General features: G+C 43.5%; 1 protein-coding gene across 1 annotated transcript; it reads left to right on the forward strand.

The window, feature by feature from the left end:
- Positions 1-528: 528 nt before the first annotated feature.
- On the forward strand, positions 529-13,510 carry eif2s2 (eukaryotic translation initiation factor 2, subunit 2 beta). Its single transcript, XM_066666618.1, has 9 exons — positions 529-691; positions 4,041-4,215; positions 5,081-5,187; positions 7,642-7,771; positions 8,065-8,165; positions 9,598-9,746; positions 10,306-10,362; positions 11,799-11,884; positions 12,283-13,510. The coding sequence occupies exons 1-9, from the start codon at positions 677-679 to the stop codon at positions 12,456-12,458; spliced, it is 996 nt and encodes a 331-aa protein (XP_066522715.1). The 5' UTR covers positions 529-676; the 3' UTR covers positions 12,459-13,510.
- Positions 13,511-16,569: the final 3,059 nt, after the last annotated feature.

Here is a 16,569-nt window from a genome sequence, read left to right on the forward strand (position 1 = left end):
CGAGAGAACAACCACTAAACGAGAACCCGCTTCCAGAACCAGAACCAGGACCTGATTTACCTGCTGGAGAAGGAGAAAAGACGAGTCAAATAGGGTATGGACAATGCAGTGGAGAAATGCCTATTTAATATATATCATACTGCTAGTACTTGATAATATCATGTGCTCACCAGTTCATTAATTTATTGTCTGTAAGAGCTTATCCAGTTCAGGGTGATGCTTACCCAGAATCACTGGGCACAAGGCAGGAACACACAATCTACCTATCAGCATATGTTTTTGGACTCCTCACAGACAAGTCATCCGAAGTGGGCCTTGAACCCACAACCTCCAGGTCCCTGGAGCTGTGACTGCGACACTACCTGCTGCACCACCATGCAGCATAAAGATACTTTGAATAATTTGAAAATCTCTACATTTTCTATTTTAAAAATATCAGTATACAGCGGTGCTGTGTTATTAATCCACCGTTGTGTTCTGTCCAGATGAGTGAGTGGTTATTGTAGTGCCACTATTGCTGCTGAAACTACATCTCCCATGATGCAGTGCGGGTAATGACCCAGTACCCCTTTCAGCGCCAGTGAGCCATATTCCAGCGGAAAGTGAACGGCGAAGGAAAAAGGAGCAAAAAACCTTCATATTTTCTTTAGTTTTGTGTTTATATCGATCCGTAAAAATGTCCGGAGACGAGGTAGGGAAACACATTCTTCGGTTCTGTGTAAAATAACATCAGGACTTTACATTCTACAGGAAAACAGCGCCGGGCCTAGTTAATCTCTCACGTGTAGCGTTTCATGAGGCAGCGTTTTATGTCAATTTTTCATTCCACCTTAAATAATGTAGCGGCCCAGACACACCTAACACGAGGCTGGGAAGCGTTTTTATTCGAGTACTTTCCTTCTACCTTAAACAGTGCTACAGTAAAAATGTGGAGTCTGTATAATTGTACATTAACCTTTTTAATAGTGATGAGTTAAAATCAGTCCACCTTAAGTAGTGGAGTGATATTCGGACATTTCCACAAGATGAATTAATTTCTTAAATATATTGTTGGGCTCCACCTTAAAACGTGAAAAAATGCATTCCATCTTACAACAGTTACGTTTTGGTGTCTTCCATTCCACATTAAATTGTCACAGTAAACACTGAGGAGTCTGGTTTTACATACCACCTTAAATGGCGCAGCAGTTTGAGTCTGTTTAATGTTATATTCCACCTTTAATTGTCCCGGTGACATTGTGAAGTCTATTTTAACATTCCTCTTTAAACGGTTACATTGTGTGCAACGGTTACATTGTGGATTGGGTACGACGTTTTTCATTCCACACAAAATTTTAATAATTTTCACATTCTACCTTAAAATGCGCAGTACTTCATGTAGTCTGTATAATCTTCACATTCCACCTTAAATGGTCCAGCGTTTATATTCAGACCATCAGTTAACATTAGGCTAAATTAAAATCTTATTTCAAAATTTTCGTTCCACCTTAAAACGTGCAGCTAGTTTACTATAGAGTTTGTACAGTTTCAAAATGCACATTAAACACAATGTAGAGCAGGGGTCGACTGCAAGTCCTGCACATTTAAGGTGGAACTGGAGAAATTAAATCAGCTTTTCTTCATCTCTACCCAAAGCTGTGCTAACTTTAGTGCAACCGGTGACGTGCATATTCTGTCCATGTTTATCACTTGAAAAGCCTTTGATTATTAAAATCTAATAGGTTTTTAACTACGTTTTACAGCATTAATTTATTAAGGATTTATTTACTTCAGGTTAGCTTCATGCTAATACGTTGTAATGTAAACTTGTAGGTCAGCATAATTTTGAATTTTCAGATTAAAAATAACGTCATAAGTCATGGTCATTGAAGTTAGAAATGGTTTGTGTACTTTGTGTTATTGGGGAGAAAAGCTTTGTCTATCAAAAATACAAAACTATAATTCTGTACATGAGATCTCTGCAGGCGATATCCACTGTATCGTAGGAACATTTGGTGGTGACACTGTTATTTTAACACTCTGCATTCCAAATTATTCATTATACAGTGCAATATTTTCCGCCATATTGTTGTAGTGCCGTAAACATAGTGGACAATTTTCAGTGCACTTAAACAATCCCACAATGTGCTACAAAAAGGAGTGTACAACCCATTTGCACTAGTGGATAGCTAATTACCCATAATCCACTACATTGCTTAAAAAAAAAAAACATTAGGCTGTGTCTGAAATCGTTCTCTACCTTCCTTAACCCTTAATAGTGTACTATATTGGGAATAGAGAATAGGGACCCCTTTCAGCCTCAGGGCTGGTATTTATATTAGACACTAATTGTTTACGAGCATACACATCAAAACAAGCACAATCATGTATCGGAACACTTGACGGAATACAAGCAATCATACATCACTACACACGACGGAACACGCGCAATCACACCTCACTACACACGACGGAACACACGCAATCACACGACGGAACACGCGCAATCACACCTCACTACACACGACGGAACACGCGCAATCACACCTCACTACACACGACGGAACACGCGCAATCACACCTCACTACACACGACGGAACACGCGCAATCACACCTCACTACACACGACGGAACACGCGCAATCACACCTCACTACACACGACGGAACACGCGCAATCACACCTCACTACACACGACGGAACACGCGCAATCACACCTCACTACACACGACGGAACACGCGCAATCACACATCACAACACAGGACGGAACGCGTGCAGTCACACCACAACACACGACGGAACGCGTGCAGTCACACCACAACACACGACGGAACGCGTGCAGTCACACCACAACACACGACGGAACGCGTGCAGTCACACCACAACACACGACGGAACGCGTGCAGTCACACCACAACACACGTCGGAACGCGTGCAGTCACACCACAACACACGACGGAACGCGTGCAGTCACACCACAACACACGACGGAACGCGTGCAGTCACACCACAACACACGACGGAACGCGTGCAGTCACACCACAACACACGACGGAACGCGTGCAGTCACACCACAACACACGACGGAACGCGTGCAGTCACACCACAACACACGACGGAACGCGCGCAATCACACCTCACTACACACGACGGAACGCGCGCAATCACACGACGGAACACGTAATGACACCTCACTACACACGACGGAACACGCGCAATCACACCTCACTACACACGACGGAACACGCGCAATCACACCTCACTACACACGACGGAACACGCGCAATCACACCTCACTACACACGACGGAACACGCGCAATCACACCTCACTACACACGACGGAACACGCGCAATCACACCTCACTACACACGACGGAACACGCGCAATCACACATCACAACACAGGACGGAACGCGTGCAGTCACACCACAACACACGACGGAACGCGTGCAGTCACACCACAACACACGACGGAACGCGTGCAGTCACACCACAACACACGACGGAACGCGTGCAGTCACACCACAACACACGACGGAACGCGTGCAGTCACACCACAACACACGACGGAACACGCGCAGTCAGGCCTCACAACACATGACACAACACGCCTCACAACACACAACGGAACACGAGCAGTCAGGCCTCACAACACATGACACAACACGCCTCACAACACACGACGGAACACGCATCTCAACACACGACGGAACACGAGCAGTCACGCCTCACAACACCTGACGGAACACGCATCACAACACACGATGGAACATGAGCAGTCACACCTCACAACACCTGACGGAACACGCATCACAACACACGCAATCGCATTGAAACGCGCAACCACTCTGTTATTGCGCAGAATAGCACATTGCACTGTGAGTTATGATGTGGATACATTTAAGGTGGAATTTGAAAATTATACAGACTACACTATGTAAGTGTTGCGCATTTTAAGGTGGAACATCCTTCATTCCTTGCTTTCTCTAAAACATTATTGTAGTATCGCCCACCCTTATCTATCTGGTTAAATCTCTCACCTCTCTCTCCACTGTGCAGATGATATTTGACCCCACCATGACCAAGAAGAAGAAGAAGAAGAAGAAGCCCTTTATGCTGGAGGAGGAGGGTGGAGAGGGGGATGAAGGGCCACAGGTGGAGACAAAAGAGCCAGAGGTGGATGGAGGAGAGGAGAAAGACTTGGATGTGGAGGAAGACGAGGGAAGAAAGAAAGGTAAACACACCCCACACACCATTAAAGGGATATAAAATGACAGAATGCATTTAAGAACACTGTTATCTTAGAGTGGCACAGCCTGGCCATTCAGGAACATCGTTCTCTTAGAGTCGCACAGCCCGACCGTTCGGGAACTTCTTTCTCTTATAGAGCAGCACAGCCCGGCCGTTTGGGAACGTTGTTCTCTTATAGAGCGGCACAGCCCGGCCGTTCAGGAACGTCGTTCTTTTATAGAGCGGCACAGCCTGGCCATTGGGGAACGCTGTTCTTTTATAGAGCGGCACAGCCCAGCCGTTTGGTAATCCCGTTTTTTTATAGAGTGACATGGCCCAGCCGCTCAGGAATGCCATTCTCTTAGAGAGGCACAGTAGGTGCTGTGAGGGTTCTGTATTGAACCGGGTCAGTGTGGGTGCTGTGAGGGTTCTGTATTGAACCAGGTCAGTGCTGTAGAGCAGAACCCGTGTGGCCTGGAGAAGCGTGCGAGCTCAAACTGAAACCAATCTCAGGTTTATTTGTGTTCGGATTTACTGAATTATTCTGTTAAACCCCAGAAAATTGGTTTCAGACTCAACCTTTACCAGGAATTAGCAGAGGGTGACAAACGTGTGTGTGTGTGTGTGTGTGTTTCTGGAAACATCAGGTTTGAATAAGGTGTGAGTTTACGCTCCCAGTCTCTTATATAACAGGAGAATATTGTGTTAATAGTATATTATTATTGTCAGATTAGACCCAGCCGTTCCTCCGAAGCGGAGCTTGTTGTTCTTGGTGTAGCTGGGTCGACTAGGTGTGTTTTTACAGTGTCTGCCATTTAAGGTTCCTAATTTCTAGCTTTATTTTTATTTTTGTTCTCGCGGTGGTGAAGAGCCGTCGGACGACCTGGACGACCTTAACTTCTTCAACCAGAAAAAGAAGAAAAAGAAATCCAAGAAGGAGAAGATTTTCGACAATGAGCTGGATGAAGGGATGAAGGTCGGTCACTTGTTTGTTTTCATGTTTCTTGTTTTTCTTCTTCTCTCTGAAAGAGGGGTGCATTGATATTAATGTTTATTTAACCCTAATCCTAACCCTGCCAAAACAAATACTGATACAGAACTGCTTAGTGTGGCTTTGGAGAGACTCTTTAAAAGTGGGCAGAGAACACAGGCACAGTTAGAGAACAGATAGTGAACAGAGAACAGACAGAATGTTTTTTAGCCGTGGTGGCAGGCACCCTCACACACAGGATTAATCGCTCACAATCACAGGATTAATCGCACACAGTCACAGGATTAATCTAGATTTCAGCTTAAAATAAAGTGATCCACGTCCTGAACTTCACAGTAGTGACGCTGTGTTTACATCTCCTAATGAATTCACTAACAAATCACTACACTCTGTAAAACTAGGGGATTATGGGAGGAAGATGTGTCTGAATTTGCTTAATTTGCCTTAAATAAATGAAGGTGTTAACATTTTCAGATGAATCACGTGTTAATGTTGACAGCATTAATTTAAACATATTCCTTAATTCTCCAGAGGCTGGGTGTGTTCTGTTAGCTCCTGCACTCAAACCTCAGTGTGCTTCAGGTCTTTGTGCAGTACAGTACACAACTTGCTGACTCGGGCTCAGTGGTGAGAAGGAGCTCGGGACCCTGTGTTCACTTCATATCCCTCCTCCACAGAGAACACACTCAGACTACACACCTTTCACTCTCAGCCCTCATTCAGAAGGCCTTTTCACACTAAACCTCACTCTCGCCCAGTGAGCCAGCTTCAAGCAGCATTTATCTGGAGTCAGCCAACGGGGTCGTGATGGCCACTCTGGCACCAACAGCACGCCCAAGCTGATCCCACAAGTGTTCAGTGGTGGGAAGGAGGTCAGGAGCTGGCAGGTCATTCCCTCCTCTCCACTCCCACATTCTGGAGGTAGTCTCTGATAAACCCCGCTCTGTGGGGGTTTTCCAGTGAAGGAGGTGCCACCCCACACCATCACACAAAATAATCTGTTTGGCTTTAGCAGAGAGGATTTGGCTGCGACCCACACTCAGTTCCACTGCTCCTCCCACAAACACATGTTCCCTACAAATGTGACACCATTTAAAAGGGAAATTAACAGATTCCAACGGTATAAGATTTATTGCCAAGAACCATTGTTACAACAAAGAAATAATCTACAAACACACAATTCCTGCTATACACAATTTGTGCTATGTTTAGAAAGGTTACACCCCCCCCCCCACACACGGTTTTCTCTCTCTCTCCCTCTCTCCTCTCTCTCTCTCTCTCCCCTGTCTGTCTCACTCCCTTTCTCCCCCTCTCTCTCTCCTCTCTCTCCCCCCTCTCTTGCTCTCTCTCTCCCCCCTCTCCTTTGCTCGCTCTCTCAAGCCTATTCCTTGCGCTCTCTCTCTCTCTCTCATGCTTTGTGAGGCCCTGTTGCTGCTGCTCTCCCTGGTGTTGCCCTGATCCAGCCCCCACCCCTGTGCGTCCTGTACAAGCCCTTGGCCTTCACCTACACCACCGTGCTTGGCCGTGCAGGGGTCTGTTTCAGCACAAATGGACTTTACACCCGTGTTTACTCTTCCACAGAGCCACTGACCACCTCCTGCTCCCTCTCACAGCTCCATCACTGATATTTACCCTCACATCACTGTAACTCATCACCTCTCTGTTCTCTTTACCGCTGTGCTGCTGCGTGACGTGTCTCCGGTGTCGACCTGGTGTTTCTTCCTCCTGTGCTGTGGGGGTTTTTCCTGCCGCTGTCACACTCAGCTCAGATGCAGATTTCTGTAAAACTCCTCTGTGACCACTTTCTGTTGTGGAAAGTGCTGTATAAATAAAATTTGATTCAAAGACCCAGTAGCCCGTAAAAGCTGAACTGTCGTTCCAGTTGAGTTGGTACCACCTGACGCTCATGGACACCGTGAGCAGAAAACTTTAAACAAAATGCCCTGATGTCGTTGTCCGTTACTGTTTTTCCACAGAGCATATGGTCAGTTTATGGACCTCTCCCAAGCCTCACAACTCAATGAGCACTGTTTCGGCCTGGTACCAGTCCCGGGATCAGTGCACCCTGAGTCTGATTATCACTTCCCCCTCTTTCATTTATGTCTAATTAGAGCACAATGCTGAAATTGTCAGTCTTTGTTTCTACTTTTTGTTGTTAATGTGCGATTATTGATGAGCAAAGTTTAAATATTTATACACTTTGCACTTAATTCTAGGTTTCACTAGATTTAAGATAAGGGGTGTTTGAACATAAAATAACGTGTCTCTGACTCTGATATTTAATTGTACAGTAGAGGATACAGAGTGAACTGTTCTCTCTCCTCGAAATAAATCCTGGAAATAAATACTGTTTTCCAAACTGAGCGGTTGTTTACAGAGTTCCACGGCTTTAACGTCTGTGTCACAATCATCCTGTTTTTAACCTGTTTTGTTGTGAAGGAGCTGAAGATTGAAGCTGAGCCGTCAGAAACACTAGAAGATGATGATTTAATGTTGCCGGCGAAAAAGAAAAAGTCCAAAAAGATCAAAGATTTCCAGGATGATACAGATGTTCCCAGCAGAGATGATGGTGGGTGTTGATTTGTATCAAAGTGTAAAAGGTCATTTACTGTTCGATGTATTTCCTGTGACAGAACACAACCCTGATTTGGTACAAGTCTGTTTCAGGCATCAGTTTTTAACTGTGTTTGTATTTACAGAGTTGCTCAGAGACTGTTCTTTTAGATTTTTGAGAGCTTTAATAATGCAGTTTGACTTAAATTGCTCTATTCTGAAGTTTAAAAATGGCTAATGTTTCTGGAAGTTTTATTTTCCTTTCTGCTGTTAGGTCTCAGTCTAAAGTGAAATGTGTGATTTCCACAGGTCTGGAGGATGAGGACAGTAAAAATTTGGACGATATCACGTTCAGCACACAGACAGGTCCAGCGTGGGCGGGGTCAGAGAGAGACTACACGTACGACGAGGTAAACAGATTTCTGCTTAACTACATTTGTGTTATTTCTTCAAACTTTGTTTAGAATCAGTTACATTTCAGATTTCAGATAAAAAAATAAATCTCTCATTTCTCAGATCAGATGAAAACTGTTAAACTCCACATCTGTTTTTTATTTATTTATTTTTAAATCTCAGAAATGCAGAGGGCTTTTAATTGGGTACATCTACCCTTACTCTGATCTCTTTGGGTACGGCACATGTGCAGAAATAGCAGGATACAGACACATAAAGTCATATAAACTCTTTAATAAACGCTGAAAGGGAAATGTATAAAATCCCCTTTTTTTGGTGTATGTTCAATTTAAGGCTTTGCTTCTGATGTCAAGAGCAGAGACTTTAGAATGGCCCCGCCCCCTCGTCTGAGTCTGTCCAATCACAGCACTGGATCTGTGTTTATGTGAGAGCACAAAGATGAGGTTAAACTCAGCAAAACAGACACAACGAGCGCGGAGAAATAAGAGCACTGAGTAAAAACGGAGAAGAAAGAGAACAGAGTGAAAACGGCTAAAAACCAGAGCTTCTGCTCCTCGCTCCTCACTGCTGTGCGCTCGGGGTCGGGGTGAACAGCGAGCGGCTCATCATTTAAAGGAACAGGTGCTGAAAGGGGGCGTTCTGAACAGGGCTGTTTAGACAGGAGGCTTGTATGTAATCATTTATGAAATATGAGAAATCATATTACGGAGGTGTGTGGAAAAATTTGATGCCTTTAACTGCACAGTTAAAATGTGGTAGACCATGCTGTGTATAGTGGAAAAAATTAAAAGCATAATGATGTTTATATACTACTCACCCTTTTGGAGTTCTGAGTTTCCTACACATTTGATGTTTTCAGTGGGTTTGAGAGAACAGAACAGCACTGACAGGGCAGAGCTGAGCATTGTGGGTAAAAACAGGCTCCCAAAGTTGACAGATGTCAGACGAAGGTGGAAGCAAACAAGCCACACTGATACATTAATAGTTTTAAAATAAAGAGCAGCTGAGCTGGAACAGAGGGAGACCAGCGTGTGCTCGCCCCGAGTTGCCGTCCAAGAGGGTGTTTACTGTATTGTTAACACGTGGAGTTATATATTCATAAATTTGCCCTTTATTCTGTGTCACCTGAGCCCAGTGTTAACCGCCCGGAGGTGGAACAACTGTGTTAGGATCTGCTCCTCTCTGCTCTCAGTATCCGGGGGGGATCCATCAAGGGTTTCCAGTTATCCAGATAACTTCATCCCAGTCAGGACAGGAACAGGGCTGAGTGTGATTCCTATTGGACAGGCCTCAGCTTTGAGCTGGAGTTTGCTGGGTACCTAAGAAATCCTGCTTTGTGGAACACCCTCCTGTATAAGTCTCTGTTGTCTCTCTGAATGCTCGGTGAGCGTAACATTGCTTACCGAACCCTTCTCTGCTCTGCTGCAGCTCCTGAGCCGAGTGTTTAACATCATGAGGGAGAAGAACCCGGACATGGTGGCTGGGGAGAAGAGGAAATTTGTGATGAAACCTCCGCAGGTCGTCAGAGTCGGGACAAAGAAAACGTCCTTTGTTAATTTTACAGACATCTGCAAACTGTGAGTAGATCTAACACACACACACACACACACACACACACAGATATGTCACACTATTTTATTATTATAGTGACTAATGCTTTACCAGTTGTGACAGATGAGTTAAAAATATAAACATTCATGGGAAGAGTACAAATTAAATCAAGAATAAGAGAAATCCTTCAGAAAAATAAAAACATCACAGAAAAAATAACTGACAAATTAAAATACAGTAAGAGGGTGTATACACAACTTTAATATGTTTAATTTAATTTTGTTTTAAACTGTTTTTGTTATGAAACATTAAAAAATGTAACCGTCTTGAACTGATTTCTGTATTTACTCATTACTACATTCTGTTTTGTGTAAATGCAGAAAACAGTTCATAACATTACATTTTTAAACTGATTTATTGTTTATATTCATGGTGGATGATGAAATGATAACCTTATTTTTTGCTAAGGTTTTTTTTATTTTGTTTCTGTTAAATTTTTTTAGTAATGGTCTTTATTGAATGTGACCCTCATTGCGGACACCAAAGCTCTTTCTGCTCCTTTATTAACATCACTCCTCCTTCCAGGTTGCATCGACAGCCCAAACATCTCCTGGCGTTCCTGCTGGCGGAGTTGGGAACAAGGTAAGATTTCACTTGGATTTACATCTGTCTTTATTTTTAATCATGGGCCATCTTTGTGTTTGTGGGTTGAGATACACATCGTAAAGTACTCCGTATGTATCCACGTATGTATCCTGTGTAAACAGTGTCCTCAGTTAATGAAATGCAAGTCCAGGACAGAATGTGTTCCAGGACCGGCTGAATGGCTCCGGTCTTTCCTCAACTCTTTCCCCTGCTTCACTGGACCCACTTTTTGACCCAACCCCCGCCCTGTCCCCACACTCCAGCGCCATGAATAGGATCCAGTTCTGCTCTGTTATCATAGTAACGCTTTGCTGATGCTGTATTTGCACTATCTTACTTTCCCTTAACGTTATGTTGGGTTTTCTGGATTTGGCTCTGACTCTTGCTCACGGAGCCCACAGAATCAGCTCCTCGACTCCACCGGGTTTAAACAGAGTCAGAACCACTGCTACGGTCCAGGCAAACACAACCCCTAACTCCCCCCCAGACTCTGACCCTCAGTCCGACTCCACCCCCGACTAATGGATCCTCAGAGTCCGACTCCACCCCCGACTAATGAATCCTCAGAGTCCGACTCCACCCCCCACACTTCCCGGACCCTCAGAGTCCACACTCTTAGCTCTTTTCCACCAAGAAGGAACTTGTTCAGTTTCAGATTGTGAACCTAATTTGAACTGCTCTGCGCGTTTCTATCAACATAAACTGGTTGGGGAACCAGAAAATTTGTTCCCAGCTGGAACTGAAGAACAGTGGGTTCCTCAGCAGGAACTGTGACGGTTACGAGAAGCTCGTAACAATTATTAAAAAAAAAAAAAGTGACCAGTTTGCTGGAAAACTAAGGTTTCACGAATCCTGAATGGAACTGCTTCAAGAGTCTAAGCCCAGTCTCAGAGTTCCGTCTCCAGGACTGTTTCAGTAAATGAACACAGATCATAAAAACGTTAGGAGTGTAGCTGGACTGTGACTGTTGGCCTTAATCTTTCTGACCCACTCTCTCTCCACTTTTAAACTTTGCTATAAACATAGGTGGCATTTGTGGGGAGTTCATGATTGTGTTTGTTTGATGTTATGTGTTTATTAATTACTCTTTGACAATGTGTTCGCCGTTAACCGATAAGAGCCAGCGGTGACGTGTGTCACAAACCCTGTATAAGATCCCGAACGTTCCTTACACACTTTTATTCATATTTTAAACAATTTAAAGGCTGTAGTCTCCTTGTCCTGTGTCACATACCGCACTGATCTCTTTCAGGAACAAAATGTTGAAAGACACGTTACAAAGTTGTTGTGAAATTGGTGTTTTAACCCCAAATTAATTACAGAATACGACAAGAAGTGTGGAGGTAGTGTTCCACATTGTTCAGAGTGAACTGAACCTCTCTCTAATGGGTTAATGTAAATACTGAATATTAATGCTACATTTGTCTCTGCAGCGGCTCCATAGACGGAAATAACCAGCTCGTAATTAAAGGAAGATTCCAGCAGAAACAGATAGAGAACGTCTTACGAAGATATATCAGTGAGTGCCGTTTTGATAATGTCTTCATTATTATTTTGTTTCTCATTTAAACATTTATGCTGCACAAAAATTATACATTTAGGACCTCTTTTTTTACATTTCATGTTAACTTTCTTTACTGGAATTTTATAAAGCTGCTTTGACATTAGCTGAAAAAGCACTAGACAAATAGATTTGATTTGGGTGTTGAACTACTCCAATTTATCTTTATTTAAATTCACCTTATTTCATGTGTTACCTCGGCTACAGCCCCCTGTACTCCAGGTGAGGGCTGGGTGGGAGCAAGAGGAGCCAGGAGCAGAAGCTATGGATTTATTTTTTTCCTAATTATGGAGGAGAATACTGATTGATGAGGATGTTTCCTCGCTCTCTTTGTCGTTTGTTGTTGTGTTTTCCAGAGGAGTATGTGACGTGTCACACGTGTCGCTCTCCTGAGACCATCCTGCAGAAAGACACCCGTCTGTATTTCCTGCAGTGTGAGACGTGTCACTCCCGCTGCTCCGTTGCCAGCATCAAGATCGGCTTCCAGGCAGTGACCGGGAAACGAGCCCAGCTCCGGGCCAAAGCCAACTGAACATTGCAGAACACACACACACACCCTCTCTCTCTCTTTGCTGCGCTCCTCACACACTCCACAACTCTCTACACAACTCCATACACACGTGTCGCTCTGTATACAAACTTTACGCAGTTCCACCGCTCAGCGCTGAAGTGTTCACACGGCAAAGCATCGTCTCTCAGTGAGATCCTCTCCGTTCCAATGAATATTTTCTCATTCTGAGATTCTTATAATATACTTACATCAATATTCTCCCATTTCTAGGCATTGGTTTCTTGTTCAAATTGATTTTGTTCAGTGAAAGTGTTGGTTAACTGACTTTTTTCAGGCCTGCTTTCCAGCCGTGACCTGCATCATGTCTTGAAACAACTTGAAGGCTCTGCCAAAGCAGTGACACTTTCCCTGAAATAAAACCACTTTAAACAAGCAAAACTGTCTGGAAATATTTTGAGTAATCTTATAATCTCTCTGCCGTCTGAGAGAGAGAGATACACCAGATATGAGATGGTTTCACTCGCAGAGACCTTGTTTTCTCTCTGTATGGAGACTTGTGGAGTTTAAAAGGGCAGATTTACAGCTGTGAGAGACGAAGAAGCGGGGCCTGGACATTTTTATGAACTGTTGGTGAAATTTGTTATTCCTGCCTTTGCCGACTTAGAAAAAAATGAGAATCAATAAAATGCATAACAGATGGAGAATATGTGCTGTGTAGGATCTGTAAAAGAAATTAACCCTCCATTTCTCCTCATTTTCTCAACACAAGAAAACGCTCAGGTTGCCATTTTACTGCTTTTTTTTTCTGATGTTTTTCATAAGCGGGGGATACTTTGTAAGGTTCACAGAGTGTCAGAAGTGGCCCATTGTCCCCAAGTTTCTATTAATATGAATCATTGGCGTTTATATATGTGATTCTTTACTTTCCGGTTTCCTTATTTGAGAGGTGTGTGTGTGTGTTAATCAGATAAACCATAAAGAGTACAATTAGCAGAAGAATCTAGAAGGAAAAATACAAGTAAACTAAATGATAAAATAATAACAAATAAACCAGTGATGCACCTAAAATTGCACTCGACAAGGTTAATTAAATTAGGTCAGTAATGAAGTTCTGGTCTTATCAATATAATATTGTCTATATTAATTATGTTGGTCTTTATTTTAATTCTGTTTACCTTTTTTTTTTTATTATTCTTTTGTAATTTCTGTGAACTTCCCCACTGTGTTCATGTACTGTCCCTTTAAACCCACACTACTGCACCGTAGTCACATGACTCAATCAGAGACACAATCAGCCACACAGAGGGGAACCTAAACACGGAGGCGGACCGAGCGACTGGAGCGGCACGTACCAAAGAGAAACGCTGCGTCTGTGGTTTGGACGTGTTCTGACTTTAGTGAATACACAGAACATAAAGAAATCAAATGTAAATACTGAGAAAAACCAGTTTCAGACCAAAGTGAATCCCCCGGTCTGTTTCACACTGAACACAATCACACACCGAATACGAACAGAGCACGGCTCGGACACAGAGACGGAGTGAGTGTGAACTATGAGACAACAAACAACTAAATCATCCTTTATTAATCGTAATCAAGGTAGAATGTTTATTTAGCTGAGACGTGAGACATGTCTGAGACCTGCTTCTCTGTGAGACTGGTGCAGTCGTGAGTCTGTGTTCTGTGAGATTCATGATCGCTGAGGACTGACCCATCCACTTTGAAACACACTGTTTTTCGTTCATTCGGCATCTGAGAGTTTCTGCTGCTGTGGCTGGTTTGAAAAGTTGTGAGGAAGATAATGACAGAGTGGGGTGGGGTTTAATTGTATACGGGGTCATGTTCTACACTCCACCAGTTAAAGAAGCACAGACTTGGAGAACACATCCTCAGACTCCAGAGGGTTAACATGAATTTTATAACGAATTATTTTTCACTGAGAGTTTTAGGATAATTTTTAACTCAACTCTGAAATGAGATAATCTGACTTGACAAATATCATGGTTCTAAACGGCACACCAGTTTTATCTGAAATTTCACAGAGACTAGCAGGCGTTCTCGAAGCCCCTGAGGGTTTTCCAGAGCTCATTTGTTTCCAAGAACATTGTTATGGAAGTACATCAAAAGCAACTGTGTTTGAGCAATGGCAGAAATATTAGGATGCCTTTATTGAGGCCCTGATAAACACTCCCATAAAGCTGCAGGAATGATACTAATGTTAATGTTCCTCCCTGTAGCTGTGTTTGCGGTCGAAATGCCTAGTTACTTCAGGTCCAGTTAGCGCTGAAGGTACGCAGACGCAGCTCGGTAACACTCAGTGTTTATGGGTTCAAGCTGCGCTGGGAACATGTTTCCAAAGATCTGGCATTTACAAGAAAAATACAAAACATCTCCATTACTCCCTCGGCAGAGGATGTGGAGGCACTGCACTCGGAGGGGGTTTATCCAGCTTTTTACTTCGCAACGAAGGGGTCGTTACACAAATGCAGGGTGTTTCTGGTCCCGACACTTGTAGGAAAACAGTACATGCACGGGCTATTAATAAACATCATTTATTATAATCTTCCAACAGTAATTTCAGAATATTTTTCTGAGTGCACACTTTAGCATGTCCCTCAACATGGCTGTTTTCTCTTTTCCCTCCGTCGTTCATGTGAAGCCTATAATGATTTTATATCTATAATGTTTAGAGATATTTAAGGTAAAATACATAATATTGTAGTGTTTATTCCTGTTAAATGATAATCTTTCCATTAGGGCATGTCCTGCCATATCTCTGCAATAACACACTTACCTCCAGACATTTACACAGTTGAAGATACAACACATCACAAGATGGCAGTAACCTCTGTTCATCAGACTCAACACGCTCAGAGGAGAACGCTAACCTCTGTTCATCAGACTCAACACGCTCGAAGGAGAACTCTAACCTCTGTTCATTAGCTCAACACGCTCGAAGGAGAACACTGACCTCTGTTCATCAGACTCAACACGCTCAAAGGAGAACACTGACCTCTGTTCATCAGACTCAACACGCTCAAAGGAGAACACGCTCGGAGGAGAACACTGACCTCTTTTCATCAGATTCAACACGCTCGGAGGAGAACACTAACCTCTGTTCATTAGCTCAACACACTCAGAGGAGAACACTAACCTCTGTTCATTAGACTCAACACGCTCGGAGGAGAACACTAACTTCTGTTCATCAGACTCAACACGCACCTCGGAGAACGCTAACCTCTGTTCATCAGACTCAACACGCTCAAAGGAGAACACTGACCTCTGTTCATCAGACTCAACACGCTCAAAGGAGAACACGCTCGGAGGAGAACACTAACCTCTGTTCATCAGACTCAACATGCTCGGAGGAGAACACTAACTTCAGTTCATTAGCTCAACACACTTGGAGGAGAACACTAACCTCTGTTCGTCAGATTCAACACTCAGAGAACACTGACCTCTGTTCATCAGACTCAACACGCTCAGAGGAGAACACTGACCTCTGTTCATCAGACTCAACAGAAGTGTATACCATCTCTGTCTGGATGCTTTATATTGATGATTGGATGATTGTTGGTGTGAGGGTTGTGTGAAACTGTCCACATGTTTGTGAATGGGTGCGTGTGTGAGAGACTGGGTGAATTGAGTGACATTCCACAGGTGAGTGTGTGAAACTCCACAGGTGTGTGAGTGATGGTGTGTGAAACTTCACAGGTGTGTGTGAGTGACTGGGTGAGTGTGTGTTCCTGCTGTGCTCAGAGTAAATCTGGGTGAGCTCAGGACTCACCACGACTCGTTTAGAGTATTAATGAATGAATGAATGAGTGAATGAAAGTCATGTTTTGTTTTGATGCTGATGCTTTGTTCCCAAACAGAACGGACCCAGGTTCTGTAGTTCTGTAGTTCCAGGTTCTGAAGTGAGCATGTTACTAAAGAACAGATGCTGTGCAGATTCTGGTAATTATTGTAATGACCTTATTGCGAGTGATTAATGAGCTGTTTAGTGGGTGCTGAGGCCTCTTTAGGGGACGTGTGTATTTTTAAAGAGTTTGGAGTGGGAGTTTGGGTTAAACCTGTGGTGTTTACATCCGAAGAGTACACTGCACCACCACCAGGACTGTTCACACATGGC

This window comes from Hoplias malabaricus, chromosome 3 (assembly GCF_029633855.1).
Source record: "Hoplias malabaricus isolate fHopMal1 chromosome 3, fHopMal1.hap1, whole genome shotgun sequence".
Classification (NCBI taxonomy): Eukaryota; Metazoa; Chordata; class Actinopteri; order Characiformes; family Erythrinidae; genus Hoplias; species Hoplias malabaricus.

What these genes read in the sequence shown, in the direction of transcription:
- eif2s2 (XM_066666618.1), top strand. An exon ending in AGACGAGGGAAGAAAGAAAG is followed by an intron (nt 4,216 to 5,080) that starts GTAAACACACCC and finishes GCGGTGGTGAAG; the next exon opens with AGCCGTCGGACGACCTGGAC. An exon ending in AGCTGGATGAAGGGATGAAG is followed by an intron (nt 5,188 to 7,641) that starts GTCGGTCACTTG and finishes TTTGTTGTGAAG; the next exon opens with GAGCTGAAGATTGAAGCTGA.